Consider the following 15,858-nt stretch of genomic DNA (forward strand, 5'->3'; position numbering starts at 1 on the left):
GTCTTGCTGTTTCTCTCATCTACTGTACAAAAAGAGCTCATTTGTCAATGTTGTACTGGATATAGATATAAACCAACTTGTGATCATGAAATTCATTATTGATGACCTCGTGTTACACGCATCAGTGGCTCTTTTAACCATATCATTGTTATGGTCCTATCCTGGAACCATTATGTTTCAAACTGGCGGGCTATCTCGCCCAGGTTCCAAGAGCCTCTGCTGGTCAACCACTGAAGATCACTTCGGCCACAGTCAGGAGGAGTTATCGCTGCGCTTAGACGTCCGTCAATCACCAGAAGTCACAGTCGACACGCCCAGTCCTCACCCTCCATCTTCACCAGTACCTCCTGCACAAGTCAGAGTAAAAGCCCCAGCGCCCAAGCTGTTCACGCCAAACAAGCTCACTTTCAACGTAAGAACTACTCATTATAAGCTGTCACTGTGCTCCCATCCACTTTCTTGTTCTGAATAGTTCCACCTTGTTTATGCTCTTCTTTTGTCCAGTCCTCCCCGTCAGGAGGCAACGCTATGAACCTGTCAGACATACCGACTTTTAAGCCCGGTGCCTTCCCTCCCAGTGCCTTCAACTATGCACGGCCAAGACACTTTATTCAGTCACAGTCAACCTTCCAGGCACCCAGCTATGAAAGTGTGATAAGGGAGGCTCAGGAGAACCAGGTTAATTCCCAGGAGAGCCTAGAGAGTTCCAAGCATAGTTCAAGTGTTGCTGAAGTCCAAAGTCAAACTAAAATGAGGTCTTCACATAGCCAGTCAGTGTCAAAGTCCTTGTCTCACACTCAATCACAGTTTCAGTCACTGAGCCTGACGCAGAATCAGACACAGCCCAATGGGACAGGCAAGTCGTCCGCATCCTCATCCAGTGTCAGCTCGCCCATTTCCACTGTTACGCTGCCTTCTTCTTTGCCACCCTCCTCTACGTCACGCGTGACCATGCGCTCGACCATAACCCTCACCCCCAGCACCCCAAGTGCCAGCGGTCTCGGCAGCGCCACTCTGCCAGCCAATCAGGACGCCATGTCGGCTCCCGCCGCCTACCTCTGCTCCGTGCTGCCCTCCCGGTCATCTTTCTCCTCATACTCAAAACTGTCCCCCAACTCCACCCTTCCCCGTTCCTCCACCTCCCCATCCCGCTCACCACTAGCGCCTTCAAGCCCTCACCTCCCTAGAAAAGAATCCTCTTGTCCTCAGCAGCTTCCTCCATCGTCCCCTTCCTTCTCTCGCTCCAACCTCTCCCCAACCATGTCCTCGCTCCCTCAGCCCAACACACCTAATAGTCAGAACAGAGGGCCGCCTCCGGTGGTCTCTATGCCCGCCAACTACAAGGGGACGCCTAGCACGTGAGTAAACATCAGTTTCACATTACACACACATTTGGCTAGAATGGGTGGAATACTGACAGCCTGTGGTACAAGTATTCCAATATTTCTTATTAAAATTGTCATTTCTTGTTTTAACTGGTTGCGCACCAAAGTTATGTCAATTTTGGAGGGGGAATCCCAGTGGATAGTTTCAGTATTTTTCATTTTTCTTTGACTTTTTGTGTATGTGCCTATGATGACAAACCAAATGTTTTTAAATTTTACTTTTGAGAACCGTTACTAATAGAACTTTTTCTTTTTGTTACATGACAATTAACACATTTACTGCACTAAACTATGCAAAAGCTTACCTGTACTGTACTTTACTGGAAATGTTTGTGATGGTTAAAGTTTAGAGTAATTCTTATGGGGAAAAATATATTCACAATTGAAACAATTTGGAAAGCAACCTCCTGAAAAAAGATTGATCTCCAAGGGGTCCACAGTATTTCAGATATTCTACAGTTGGTTTAGGAGACATTGGAGCTGGAGCCTGATTTTACTTTTTATTTTTTTATTTTTTTTAATTTATTTGTGTGCGGTGTCTTTCGGATTCTGTCCAAAGGTTGTAAGGTCCATTATGCCTCCATCGCTTCAAAAGACTGACCAAGAGCATAATAGATTACACTGGGGAACACAATTTTTGTTGAGTTAGGTCTGACAGCTGTTTTTAACAAAGTTTTTGGGGTCCTGAATCCAAAATGTATCTGTTTTTCCTCTATCACGTCATGTTTTTTAATTATAGATCCCAGTATTCTCAAATCTGAAAAAAATGTACGTAACAGATGTGCTTGTTTTATAAAACTTTTCAAATACTGACATACAATGAAATAAACAGGCATGACTGCAATGTTTATTTAAAACTGTTTTACAAAGGAAAGGGCACAAATCCTCTTCCTACTATGCTAGCTTTCTGTATGCAGCTATTGATAGTACTGACCTATTGAGAGCTGCGCACACCTCACCGCACTCTCAATTGTGACTACACAAACAAGTTGCCATGCAGCTGGAGATGAGTACAATCATAATCAGCTGGTAAGTAACTATAGCTAGTCAGTGAAATTTTGCTTATTTGGAGGGTAAGATGTGGGGGTGGGGGGGGGGGGGGTGAGAACTTGACGTGCGAGAAAACAAATGACTGCAATTTTGGAATCAGAAAAACAGTTTGTTTTGTAATCAGCATAAACATCTAACTCAATTTCTTTTTTTTCCAAATTGTTCCTCAGTGTTCTATGTCAAAGTTGAATCAATCCAAATCCACACGATCGACAGAATGTTTAATAATCAACAATAGTTTGTTAATCTTGCTTCTATAAATGAGTGTATTACCAAACAAGCAATTCCTTCTTATTCACAGACTTTTTTTTTTTTTTTTTTTTTCTTTTTGTCTATCCCAGTCTTCCTAAGCCTGTCCTTAAGAAGACTGTAGTTTCTCGGCCGTCTTCCTCTCGCTCCACAGATGAAGACATCCAGGGTTCCAAAGATGCTCTCATCCAGGATCTGGAAAAGAAGCTCCGATCAAAAGAAGTGAAGAGAAGAAACAGCCAGGTATGATATTTTTTTATTTTTTTTTTTTTTTGGTTGTTTTTACTTAAAATACATATTAGCACACTGATTAACGTTTATGCTTCATGTCGGACAGAAACATTCTTATGAGGAGCGTATGGCTCGAAGGCTGCTAGGTCCAGACAACGCCAACTGCATGTTTGATCAAGACAGTCTTTCAGACTCACAACTTGACCAGGTGCTGTTAACTTTTCTTAAAAAGTTAAAATTGTATGGGCGTAGTGCAGCGATTAGCATGTGTAGTTAGTGTATGCTGCGTTCAAATCCCCATCAGCATTATTGTGCTCATAAGTGGCTGATTTATGAGCCAGTTTCCCTCTGGGGGCCTCCTGCAGGCTATATTTTTGCCCACTTTCTGAGAATAGCACCATGTCATTGGCAAAAACAAGACTATTTTTTTCAGAATATACGCGTCCACGCGCAAGCCATCCTCTTACTGTGTCATCCTTGTTGGTTTTCAATATAAAACCCTGCAATTAACTGTTCTCTTCTATTGCAGCCAGATTCCCCAGAAGGAAGACACACTGGTGGGCTATGGTAAATACAACCGTGCGACTTAAGGTTTAGTCAGGTTAAGTACTTTTAAGAGGCATGGGATGAAATGACATGTTCAGTTTAGTTGTGTATGACAAGGGTGCAGGGGAAGTTGGGGAAAAAGTGGTTTGAACTCAAGAATTCCCAAGAAATGGCAAAACACTGAAGAGATTGGTGATTGTGTCCTCACGCCCATAATGTTCTCTGTTCAAATCTTAGCTCAAGAAAAAAAAAATTGGGATATGAATGGTTGTCTGTTGCTGAATTAAAGGTCAGGCACATGATTATGAATTTCATTTTAAGATACAAAAACACAAAACTTTGTTGAATGCCCCACAGGGATGTCAAGTTTGCCAAATAGGGTCAGCTGGAAGGATCTTTTGATGTGGCGTGTATAACACATGAACTAACAAAAATGTTTTAATCAGTTTTTTTTTTTTTTTAAACTTGTAAACGTGTGTAAATCCCAAAGTTAGGATAGTTGCAAATGAGGACAAAACTGCATGTTTTGTTGGTAGCAGACAAGTAAAATCTCAGTGGGTGGTGAAACACAGTGGTAATAAAAAAATAAAATAAAAATAATCATAATCAAAAAATCCCTGCAGGGGGAAGCACCACTGTGGGACAGATGAGCGGGGGAATGAGGGATCAGCAATACAGGAGAAATGTTATGCCCCTCGCTTCATGCAGATCCCTCAAGATCTCACTGTTGAGGAGGGTCGCTTCTGTAGAATTGACTTCAAGGTGAGACGCACAAACACCCATTCAAAGTGTCACTTTTCAAAAATGGTGGATATATGCATGTTTATGAAAGGTTGGGAGACTTGGTAGCAGAAGTACTAAAGTTAAATGCTCTTCACTCATACTCAGGTTGGAGGACTCCCTACACCAGATGTCTGCTGGTACTTGGATGGGAAAGCGATACGTCCAGATGACTACCATAAGATGCTCGTGTGTGAGAAAGGAATGCACTCATTCATCATCGAGATTGTCACCGTGCACCATGCCGGCGTGTACGAGTGTGTGGCCAGGAACCGTGCAGGAGAAAGCAGATTTACCCTGAGGCTTGATGTCATGGGTAAAAAGCCATTACTTGTACTTTCTTTAGTAAACATGAAAGTCAACTCTGTTAAAAAATAATAATAAAGATATGTGCCAATATTCCACAACTGCTTCAGATTTCAATCTGGGAAACTGCTTGAAAATAACATTTAGATCTTCTATTGTGGTAAAATTAAGAACACATGCTGTGCAAATGTTTTTTATAACATACAAGCCTGAATTACGTATCCATTGCCTTAATTTTTATACCCTCGACTTTGTTTTCATTGTAAAAGGCAACTAATGTCAAGAAATTCAGATTAGCTGAATTTGGTGTAGCCAATAAACACATTTTCAACTTTCTCCCATTTTAAATGATTTCAACATTTCCCAACATAAGTTGGAACTCTTCATATACAAACCTGACATATGTTAACCTTGGTCTTGTATTTGTAGGTATTCATTTTTGAGAGCCATACTGTTTCCATATAAAACTGCTGTTTCATATCACTTGTTTTCCCTCTGTGCAGCCCAGGAGGCTCTCCGCCCACCAACCTTTCTTCAAAAGATGTCAAACTTGCGAGCTCTCGAAGGTGACACTGTGAGGTTAGAATGTAAGGTGGATGCGTCACCTCCTCCTCAACTCTTCTGGAAGAAAGATAAAGAAATGCTACGCACTGACCCAGCCAGAATGAGGTGAGCTCAGTCAGAATCTTCCCACTCGACCACATCAAACCAGACAGAAACTGTCCCCCCCCCCCCCCCCCCCTCGTCTGTTTGTGCAGCCTGTACCAAGATGGCTCGGGCAGGCAGTGCCTGTTGATAGAGAGGGTGACCAAGTCCGATGCGGGGTGGTACACGCTTTCTGCTATCAATGAAGCTGGCATGTCGACATGCAACGCAAGACTGGATATAAGCTGTAAGTCTACTGAGGCTTTTTCCTCTCTCAGCTCGCCACTGAGCTACCATAGAAGTCCACAAATGCTGCATTACACCATCACACAGAAACCTGATGAGCACATAAGCTTTTGCTACGGACCACAGAATCCTGCACATGGGCCACGAGTATGAACGTTAGGTCCATCCACTGGAGAGAGACTGTTCAGTGAAACAAAGGAGCTTATTCGGTTTCTGCTCGATCATGTAACGCACACCATCTGCTGTGTGTGTGGTCCTTGACAGGTTACAGAGAAAGTGACCTGCCTTCAGTTTGGCCCTGTGCTTCAAGTGTGCATTGACACAAATAGAAGACCTTACATTGATCAATTACAGTGGGACCCATTTTGGGATTCAAATATTTAAGGTTGAGTTTTTATTTTCTTTTTTTAAGTTTATATAAAGTTCATCATACTGTACTCCCACAATTAATAAGCACCAGAACTCAGTTCAAGTAAAGGTGTAGTACACATAATACAAGACGTCGGTTCATGTTTAAAGTCCATGTTGCAAAGCTTTGTCTATATTGTGTGCATACATGTAAGTCACAACTGAGCACTGAGCCTTTGCTGCTCCATGTTGTGTGGCGAGGAAGTTATTTTCAGGCACCTGGCATGAAGGGAATGTTAACACTAAGGGGGTCCCTCAGGGATCTCTGTTGGTTCCACTTAAATTTATTTCATCGGATTTTCATATGACCAGTCACAGAAATTCTTTACAATGTTTAGACACTTTGGATTTCAGTCTTTAATCCTTACTTTTTATGCCTTTGCCAGGCCGAGCAGTTCCACCCATGAAAACAGCCCCCCCTGGCTCCCAAGCGTTGAAACTGCTGTCATCTCTGAGCCACGTGCGCACCCTGGCAGCAGACACCCCCGGCCAGCACAGCGCCCCCATATATGAGAGCGAGGAGCTGTAGATCCTTTCAAAACACACATGCACACCTCAGAACTGTCAAAGCACTGATGCAGTATTTTAGTTACCCCTACACTGCCCCATCAAAAAAGTTAATCTTCAGTCTTTATGTTGTTCATGTTGCTGCTGCAGTATTCACTGTTTCGGGCCGAGGAGCTCATGTTTGATACGAACCTGTAAGCCTCGCAAACCTTCCTGGCGTCACTCAGCAAAATGGTGAGCCAAGGTCACTTACTGTAGGTTTATTAATAGTTTGTGTAGGTCCTGGCGGGCAAACAGTTTACAAAGAAAACATTTTCTCATCAGTCAGCTTCATAAAGAACATCTTGTGTGGATTGCCTGAAGAAAGCTTGGAATATTTAACCTCAGCCTTTTGTCAACTTTTAAGACAATCACTGTCTGGAATGTGAACATTAGCCTCAATCACTACAGTACCCATAATCCAACATCTATGTGACACAATACTGCACTTTAGTAATCTCCTCTCCTCCAAAATCTCGTGTCGCTGTACACGAAATTGATATTCATTGCATTTTTGTCATGCAATTGACTAACCAGCAGTGTGTCACTATCGCCATCATTCAGCATTTTGTTTTTAAAGTTGATTCCTAATATTTAATGGCTGTGAATGAAGGCATTTATTTGAATATATTGTGTTGCCTCTTGCCCTGCAATCAGTCAAACATTGATACTCATCCTTAACTAGAGCTAACATTCACACCTTTTAATACTTTTCCTTTTCCAAATATGATTTATATAGTCAACAGAATATTACCTCCTGATTTAAAACCAGGAAGTCCAGTATAGGCTACAGTCTGTAGGAACAATCAGTAGTGAGTGTTTCTGCACTCGATAATAAGCTTGTGGTTCACTCGAGTACCAAAATGAGACAGTTTGCTGCAATCTTACACGGCAGGTAGGAGTGTTTTCTCTTAACTTTGTTGTCAATTGTTTAGCATACCAGTGGATGAATGAGGAATAAAGTCATCAACTAAGCTTTGCCTCCTGTGTTGTCAACTGTAAGTTATGGTGGTTTGATACTTGCAACATCTTGATCAGAAAGTAATTGGTGGTGGTGGTGCGAGTCCCATTCTAAACATACAAACAGAGGTGTTTGGATGTTTTATTTTAAAAAAAATATCAAAAGCACAATCTGAATAAAACGTAGACTGAATTGTATCAGCCAAACAAGTTACACAGTGTACAAACATCTGACCACTGCACACCTGCAGTCCTTGTATATATTGTGACCTGTATTTGTATATTACACAGTGACGTTCACTTCTGTAGAATCCAGCAACAAATGGAAGTTGACGTAAAACCATAGAGAACAGAAAGGCACATGAAATATGTTTCTTCACAACGGTATTGATGCTGTCACAGGTTTGGATTGTAAATCTGAAGTTTTGAATTTTAAACTGTGTTTGGAACAGCACCTTGACCATGACCCAGATCAACCTACTGAAAAATAGTGTTCCAGGTGACAATGTATATCACTAACAAAATATGAACACGATCACAAAAAGAGACATTTAAAAATGCAGTCAAGTTCTTGTGGGGGAAAAAAAAGTTCAGATGGTTTGTGACCATCATAATTGTCAGTGACCTCATGAATATTTTTTTTAAAAGCAGGAAAATTGCTCAAGTCCTTCAGACAGGTCAAATTTCCACATCGCTTTCTTTATCGTTGTCATTATCACCGTCGTAGAACTCATTAGCTGCTTCTGGCCTGTGGAGAGGTGATGTCATTAACAAAACTTCAAATATGTATTTAATGAACATACTATTACATACTACTCATTATTTGTTATCCTTGTAATTAGTGTGCTCTGACCGTGTGTAGTTCTCCTCGCCGCCTCTCTCGTCGGGATCGGGCTCATCAGTGCGTTCGTAGCTCAGCATGTCCGAGGGGACGTCGTGGATCTGAACACTGGGCGCGTGGTTCAGCATCTTCAAGTTCTCAAACACTGACTGACGGATCTGCTCCAGATACTGCACCCAAAAACAACACATTGAAGAGAATGTGGATGCATGTGTGACACCGTAACAACTACTGCGCGGGATTTTCACCTGTCGGGTGTTCTGGTTTTCTATCCTGGTACTGACATCAGGATGCAGCGTGAAGTCTGGAGCAAAGTACTCAAAGTACTCTGGAAAGAACACAAGGAAATGCTTGACATGATTACTGTACACAGTTTCAGTTAATTAGCACAAAATGGCTTCAGGAGTTGTCCACTAGATGGTGCCAGATTCCCAGAAATACCCTCAACGTACATTGCCATTGTAATCAGAACCCAACAGAAGAGACGAAGAAGGTAACTCACCACTATACGGCAGCTCGTCGCTGATCGATTCATCCAATAATAGCGATGTCTCAAAGGTCCTATGTTGCAATAAAGCAGAGTTAAAGTGTATCTAAAATGAATTCATGAGCTATTTAAAGCATATTGTGTTTAATTTCTATGCTGTAAGGTGATTGTACCTCAGACAAATGTCCCACGTGGATCCTACTTACCAGCATCGAGCCACATTCCTAACGGTGTATCCGCCTCCTCCCAGGACCAACAGAGGAATCTTGAAGCTCTTCACAAACTCCACACACTCGCTGCACAACCACACAAAACACTTCAACTTAAAAGAAAAAGGAATGCGAAGAGCTGTGTATGTAGCGACCAACTTTACAATTCATACCCGTGTCCTCGTATGCTGAGATTAAAGCAGCCCAGCCTGTCACAGCCCAAAGAGTCTGCTCCACACTGAAAGATTTATGGAATGCGTCAATTTTGGTTCTGCCTCAGCAAATGTAACGCTAAATGCATGTATTCATCAACCAAAAGTTGAAGGAGACTTCTCAGTTGCCCCTGAAACTTTGGACAACTGTCTGCTTCCAGCTTCAGGGAAGCCCTTTTTCTGTTCCCAGTACATTTTTGGGGGGATAATACATTTTGGCAAATCGAACTTAGGTGAACACCTTGTGAGATGCAAATAAATGTTTGGCCTACCTGCAGAACAATGCAAGTAGGCTGGTAGAAATCCACCACCTGCTTAATGACTGGCTGGAAAAGCTGCCTGTAGCCTAACATACACACACACAGTCAAAGAATGTAACTGTAAAACAGTCAGATGTATTTATGCCTGTGGTGTAACTCACTCTGGTCGTCAATGCCATCCCTAAGAGGAACATTGAGGCAGTAGTAGCGGCCACTTTCTGCTCCAACCTCATACATGTCACCTTCAACCAACCATACACACACACACACACACACACTCCAATAGTACACACTTGCAGAGAGAAACAAGCACACAATCTCAAAGAGGGACGGATGTATTCTAATGGGTTACAGGGCTTCAGACCACCTAACAGAAAGCTCTCATGTAGTATATATTTTTTAATATAACTCAATTTATAAACAATGTAAAACTGCATGGTAGACTGGTTTTACCATGTTTAATAAATTAAAAGCCAAGAATTTCAAAGCGGCCCATATGCACCCTTTGATTTTTCTGTATGTGGCCCTTGAGGAAAAAGTTTGGACACCCCTCCCGTCGACTGAGAGGGTGCTGACCAGAAAAGAAAGCCCTGCTCTAAAATTGCCACCTTCCAGGTCACCTACTATAGCCTTTATGTATGTCTTTGAACAGGTTTAAAGGAGAAAAAATCTCAAATAAATTCATTTTAAAACCTCTGAAGATGTACAGTATGTATAATCACTCCAGCGTTGAATGAAAAAAAAATTGTTCAAATAAATCCTTGAAAGCCCAAAATGAATACATTTGAACTTATGACTGGAAAGCTCTCGTCAAGTTCTACTGGGGATGTCATTGTGTGGGTGTAGGCGCTTGCCTTCCATGTTAACATGACAATAGTGTCCACTGACTTTCCCCCGGGAGGATATTAAGCCGCATTTAATCATTCTGAGAACGCTGCAAGGAGCGCTCACCTGTCCCCGGGAAAAAGTAATTTCCATATTTGTGGAAGGACACGGTCATGACACGATCAGTAAGGTAGAAAGCTTCTTGCACGCCGTCGCCGTGGTGGATGTCTATGTCAATGTACAGGACCCTAGGGTGGTATCTGGAACGCACACAGTGTTGAGTATATGTAGAGTGATACAGAAGAGTCATAGGCAACATCACACTGTGCTTCGCCTTACTTGAGAAGCTCCAGTATACTGATGACTATGTCGTTGACGTAACAAAATCCCGACGCCTGCAAACACAACAGTAACAGCTTTGCCCTGTGGTAAGCCAATATTTGACTAATGAACAATAACAACTATGAAAACATATACACTTACCGACCACAACATTACATACGTACACTTACGTACACGTACACTTAGCAATATGCAAGATTCTGCCTATACAAAGGCTATAATGCTCTGTATTAATTTTTAGGGGACATATTTATTACATTTATTTTTCAATTGCTTGAATACAAATAGTGTCTGAGGTGGCTGCCCAACCATCCCGTGTGAATTTTAACAACCTTGTAAGTCTTTTATTTGCCTATTTGAGAAAATGTGTGCTGTGAGTGAGCCCTTCTGCACTTCCACCCAACTGTCACGAAAGAGTGGGGATAATTGCTCATCCTCTGGCTATTTTGACGGAAGTGTGTCACAGACATTATCAAAACATCTGGGACTTGTTTAGAAATTGTAAAAAAAATGCATAGTCTCTTTTAGCGCTGTTTATTATTGTGAATGTAGTTTAGAACAGTGTAGTGCTGTGTAATGAGTCCTGTGTCTAATATTTTGGTTAGTTTATTTAGCTACATCAGTGGACCCATTACAATATAATAGTGTACAATAACTATACATTGGTCAATAAATACGCCTCACAGTGTCAGTCAAAAATGGGAATTATTACCTTTGCAAAGGCAGATTGTCAGAAAGAGCTTTTATGTTGATGCGTAGTCTGACCTCAAACTTTTTGGCATGGTGCAATCCTCCGGCCCAGTTGATAGCTATGTCACAGATCTGGAAGATAAAATAGGACCACTATGAGGTAACAACAGTTAAAAGAAAAAAACACTGTGAGGCAGATAAATGCTAAACAAACAATGTCCATCCATTTATACATTTTACACAAACTAAGTTGTGCCTGTTACCTTGTGATTGAGTTGAGTGGCGCCCTGCAATGAGGCTCCTGTATATCTGGAGCAGAACTCAAAAAGACCTGGAAAGACCGGACTTAGACACACAAACACAACACGACAGCTCAATAACTATGCAAACAAAAATGCAGAGAAAAATGCACGAAGCTTCTAACTGGCAACTAGCTGTTGGGAGAGATGCTAGTCAGCTACTTGACTACTGTCGACGTGCCCTGGAACATGGCACTGAATAAACCTGTTTGCCGAAAATGAGACTTTTACAACTTACCTTACAATACATTTCTCATTTTTCTCCCTCATAATCTGACAATTTTAATCTTTTGTTACACCTTGATTCTTGTATCAATGGACTTTTTTCACGTCATGTTGGTTGTGTAGTATTGTTCTTATATGTTCTTTATGAAGCTGACGCCCCTTTAGTCGTGTAGTATTGTTTTCCTTTTCTTCAGTGTGGTATATACCGCGAGAGTCTAATTCTGAGCAATATCTTCTGATGATAGGACCAGTCCGGGGCGTTTTCGCCCTCTTGCCTAAAATCAGCTGCGATAAGACTCCAACTCAAACGCGACCATAATGAGGAGGGCTATCGCAAACGGATGGATGTTTAAATGGTTAGCTGTGAACACTCACCAATCGTCTCCAACATTGAATGTGTTGAGGCTCTTGGTGAAGCCCTGCATGTTGTTGGGGCTGACCTTCTGCAGGAAGTCAATGTAGTCTTCAGAATGGAAACGGCACATGTCGTGCTGGGACGCTTTGTATGGCTTAAACACCTGCAAAAAAAAATCCAAATATGATAGAGTTTAATAATACTGAAGAATTTACACTTTTAAATTTATACAGTCGACCCCTGCACATTTGTGGTTCTGCAATCACAAATTTGCCAGAATTTGTATTTCAGAACATAATCCTCCCTTAATCAGCAGAAAATCCCACCTGCTTGTGATTTTCTATGACGTGGTAAATATAAAAAATAAAATAATATTTTTTTTTTTAAAAAACTATTAAAAAAATATTTTATTTCTGTGGCAAAACACTGTACAGTATTTCTGGAATCTATTCGGTCATGTCGCTAGTGCTAGTACAGTAGAATTTTAACATCTGATGTTAAGTTGTTAATTTTGTCATGAACATTTGCATCTCAGCCAAAACAAACACACACCAGCAGAAAGATAGCAAACAACACTAATATTTTTTATATGAAGTTTTGTATGAACTTATTATATGTGTATAATAAATCTGTACGTTACAAGTTCTACTGTTCAAGCACTGGTGATTGTCTTGCTGGTGCTGCTCTTGCAACAAACGCAAAATAAACGATAAAATCAATTAATCGTCTAGCCCTAACACAGACCGATCTAAATGTTAACAAAGGGAAATGACTAATGTCGGCTATGCTACGGCATAACTGGGCTTGACGATATTAAATGAACCTGCTCACTACTGCACTAAAGTAGAATTCACTCAAATTACATTACGTATACACACCACATACGTCTGTGCTGTAAGGAGCAGTCATTAATTTACAGGAACACATTAAGGGGCAGTAACTACAGCCGCAATAACCAGATGCTTCCCAAGCAATGACAAATATAGACATACTGTACTGTACACTAATGCATTTTTAAGAGTAGAGCAATGTTTAAAGATGTTTGTAAGTGTATGAAATCCTACTAAAGTGTTTAAGCACCATAGTTTTTGGTATATTTGCAATATAAACTATTAATATAGGCAATTATAAATATAAATTACCACAAATTATATCACTTTTGGGGGGGGGGGGGGGCATCAATTATTCGTGTAAATTCGCTAATCGCAGCCTGGCTCGATCCCTAACGGAGTCCATTTCGTATCTCCTAAACTGGATCCAGTTATACTTTAGAGTTGAATTATATCCTGTAGCCATTGTGACCTCACCATCATTTTCTTATAGAGTCCATAGTGCAGCACCAGGCTGTGAGTCAGGGACAATCGATGAGGCTTCATAGGATGACCCGCACCTTTATTTAAAAAAAAAAAAAAAAAAAAAAAAAAAAAAAAAAAAGCATTAAAAAAATATATAATAATGAAAAGTTCATTACTTTGTGTTAAGGTTGTGACGATTAAAGCTTCAAGATGGAGTACAATCAGGGTTTTCGGGCACACGATTCTACTCTTCTATCTCGATTTAGATTTCCAACAGGGCTAGAAAAAGCGAATGTCCGGCTTCACATATTAAATGAACAAGTGACTAAACAATCGAGAACAAATTAGGAAAATCTACACAAGCGTGCTTACATATTTTTTAAAAATGCCAAAAATTGATAAAGCATCCATTGCATTTTGTAGGCCCGCTAGCCAACACAACCATTGTTACTCACCGTAATGAAAGTTACCCACGTCAGGGTCATAGAAATACGACGTTCTATTGGTCATTCTGAGAAATATGTTGTTTTGCTAGATTTGTGACCGCCTTAACTGCTATAAAAACGACATTTTGTCTCTCACTTAGCAGAGGGAGACGCCATAGTAAAAACAGAGAGGGGGACGTCATCAGGCAGCGACAACCACGACAGAGTAGGGCGGGGGAGTCTGGAGCAGAGGTTCTTGGGAAGCCCACCCGACTTCTTGGCAAGACTGGCCCTGCTGCAATATAATTGTGTGATTGCTCCGCAAATGTAACGACATGACCATTCCAAACATGCATCACACATTTGTACCAAATAAAAACAAAGTTTGTTATGGTTAGGTTTAAATCTAGGATTGGGACTAAGGCAGTTTAGGATGGATTAAATTTAGGATTTGGGTGTGTTAGGGTTAGTGGGTAACATAACGCCGCCACAATAAAGTCACATATTTTCCCATCTGGAAGAAGGAGGGCGTGTTACACCGGGATACAGCAGCCAATCATAGGGCAGATGTGCGTGTCCTGAAGCCAGTAATATTGGAGAAGCAACACGCGTGGGATTGCTAATAAAACAAGTGTGTGTGTGTCGGGAGATAAAATTATTTAAAAAATATAATCAAAATAATTAACTCCAGCCAAAGCAATAATTGGTTACTTTCTCTTGCATACTGGCGAATCAAAAATCTATGTCTCAACTGTTCCTTCCTGTTCTATTGTTGTGACGTTCCGACCTACTCTTATATAATTTCAGAAAAATAAAGAAAGTGTACTGTTAAAAACATCTTCTTCTTCTTTTCCTTTCGGCTTGTCTCGTTAGGGGTCGCAACAGAGCGTCATTCTTTTCCATGTTAGCCTATCTCCTGCATCCTCCTCTCGAACACCAACTGCCATCATGTCTTCACTCACGACATCCATCAACCTTCTCTTTGGTCTTCCTCTAGCTCTCTTGGCTGGCAGCTCCATCTTCATCATCCTTCTACCAATATACTCACTATTTCTCCTCTGGACGTCTCCAAACCATTGAAGTCTGCTCTTTCTAACTTTGTCTCCAAAACATCGAACCTTGGCTGTCCCTCTGATGAGCTCATTTCTAATTTCATCCAACTTGGTCACTCCGAGAGCGAACCTCAACATCTTAATTTCCGCCACCTCCAACTCTGCTTCCTGTTGTCTCTTCAGTGCCACTGTCTCTAATCCGTCCATCATGGCTTGCCTCACCACTGTTATAAACTTTGCCCTTCATCCTAGCAGAGACTCTTCGGTCACATAACACACATGACACCTTCCTCCACCCGTTTCAACCTGCTTGGACCCGTTTCTTCACTTCCTGACCACACTCACCATTGCTCTGGACGGTTGACCCCAAGTATTTAAAGTCCTCCACCCTTGCTATCTCTTCTCCCTGTAGCCTCACTCTTCCCCCACCACTCCTCTCATTCATGCACATATATTCTGTTTTACTTCGGCTAATCTTCATTCCTCTTCTTTCCAGTGCATGCCTCCATCTTTCCAACTGTTCCTCCAGCTGCTCCCTGCTTTCACTGCAGATCACAATGTCATCTGCAAACATCATGGTCCATGGGGATTCCAGTCTAACCTCATCTGTCAGCCTATCCATCACCACTGCAAAAAGGAAGGGGCTCAGGGCTGATCCCTGATGCAGTCCCACGTCCACTTTAAATTCGTCTGTCACACCTACAGCACACCTCACCGCTGTTCTACTGCCCTCGTACATGTCATGTATTATTCTAACATAACATGTACTGTTAAAAACATAACCTATGAAAACATGTGAACCATAGTTTTAAAGGTTAGGTACACTATGCTTTCGTCCAAAGTACCTGTCAGAGCACCTTATAAAGAAACTGAGTATTAAGTATTAACAACTGCATGTACATAAATGAATAGTGTAAAATTAAATACCACAAAATTTCACTTGTATCTTGGGATAGATCTATTTTTCTTTTTTTAGGAACGTTCCTTAC

General features: G+C 41.3%; 2 protein-coding genes across 2 annotated transcripts; one reads left to right on the forward strand and one right to left on the reverse strand.

Moving 5' to 3' along the window:
• Window positions 1-214: 214 nt before the first annotated feature.
• On the forward strand, window positions 215-7,341 carry myot (myotilin). Its single transcript, XM_061685936.1, has 10 exons — window positions 215-412; window positions 505-1,358; window positions 2,777-2,927; window positions 3,022-3,123; window positions 3,445-3,482; window positions 4,085-4,223; window positions 4,350-4,557; window positions 5,051-5,216; window positions 5,306-5,439; window positions 6,233-7,341. The coding sequence occupies exons 2-10, from the start codon at window positions 529-531 to the stop codon at window positions 6,373-6,375; spliced, it is 1,911 nt and encodes a 636-aa protein (XP_061541920.1). The 5' UTR covers window positions 215-412; window positions 505-528; the 3' UTR covers window positions 6,376-7,341.
• A 139-nt stretch (window positions 7,342-7,480) lies between these two features.
• Window positions 7,481-14,015, reverse strand: hdac3 (histone deacetylase 3). The gene is made up of 15 exons (XM_061686246.1): window positions 13,848-14,015; window positions 13,405-13,487; window positions 12,118-12,260; window positions 11,482-11,563; window positions 11,294-11,350; window positions 10,526-10,581; window positions 10,313-10,446; window positions 9,523-9,603; window positions 9,374-9,447; window positions 9,063-9,127; window positions 8,887-8,976; window positions 8,696-8,754; window positions 8,442-8,521; window positions 8,206-8,363; window positions 7,481-8,100 (listed from the first exon to the last, which is right to left on the reverse strand). Exons 1-15 carry the CDS (start codon window positions 13,900-13,902, stop codon window positions 8,031-8,033), a joined length of 1,287 nt encoding a protein of 428 aa, XP_061542230.1. The 5' UTR covers window positions 13,903-14,015; the 3' UTR covers window positions 7,481-8,030.
• Window positions 14,016-15,858: the final 1,843 nt, after the last annotated feature.

This window comes from Phycodurus eques, chromosome 9 (genome assembly GCF_024500275.1).
Source record: "Phycodurus eques isolate BA_2022a chromosome 9, UOR_Pequ_1.1, whole genome shotgun sequence".
In the NCBI taxonomy this organism is placed as follows: domain Eukaryota; kingdom Metazoa; phylum Chordata; class Actinopteri; order Syngnathiformes; family Syngnathidae; genus Phycodurus; species Phycodurus eques.

Bases quoted from the DNA above. Each gene is read 5' to 3' on its own strand.
- myot (XM_061685936.1), top strand. From the start codon at position 529: ATGAACCTGTCAGACATACCGACTTTTAAGCCCGGTGCCTTCCCTCCC. The intron at 1,359-2,776 runs GTGAGTAAACAT...TGTCTATCCCAG, and splicing joins TACAAGGGGACGCCTAGCAC to TCTTCCTAAGCCTGTCCTTA. The intron at 2,928-3,021 runs GTATGATATTTT...CATGTCGGACAG, and splicing joins TGAAGAGAAGAAACAGCCAG to AAACATTCTTATGAGGAGCG.
- hdac3 (XM_061686246.1), bottom strand. From the start codon at position 13,902: ATGACCAATAGAACGTCGTATTTCTATGACCCTGACGTGGGTAACTTT. The intron at 10,447-10,525 runs GTAAGGCGAAGC...TGTGCGTTCCAG, and splicing joins AGTATACTGGAGCTTCTCAA to ATACCACCCTAGGGTCCTGT. The intron at 8,522-8,695 runs GTGAGTTACCTT...TGTTCTTTCCAG, and splicing joins CGACGAGCTGCCGTATAGTG to AGTACTTTGAGTACTTTGCT.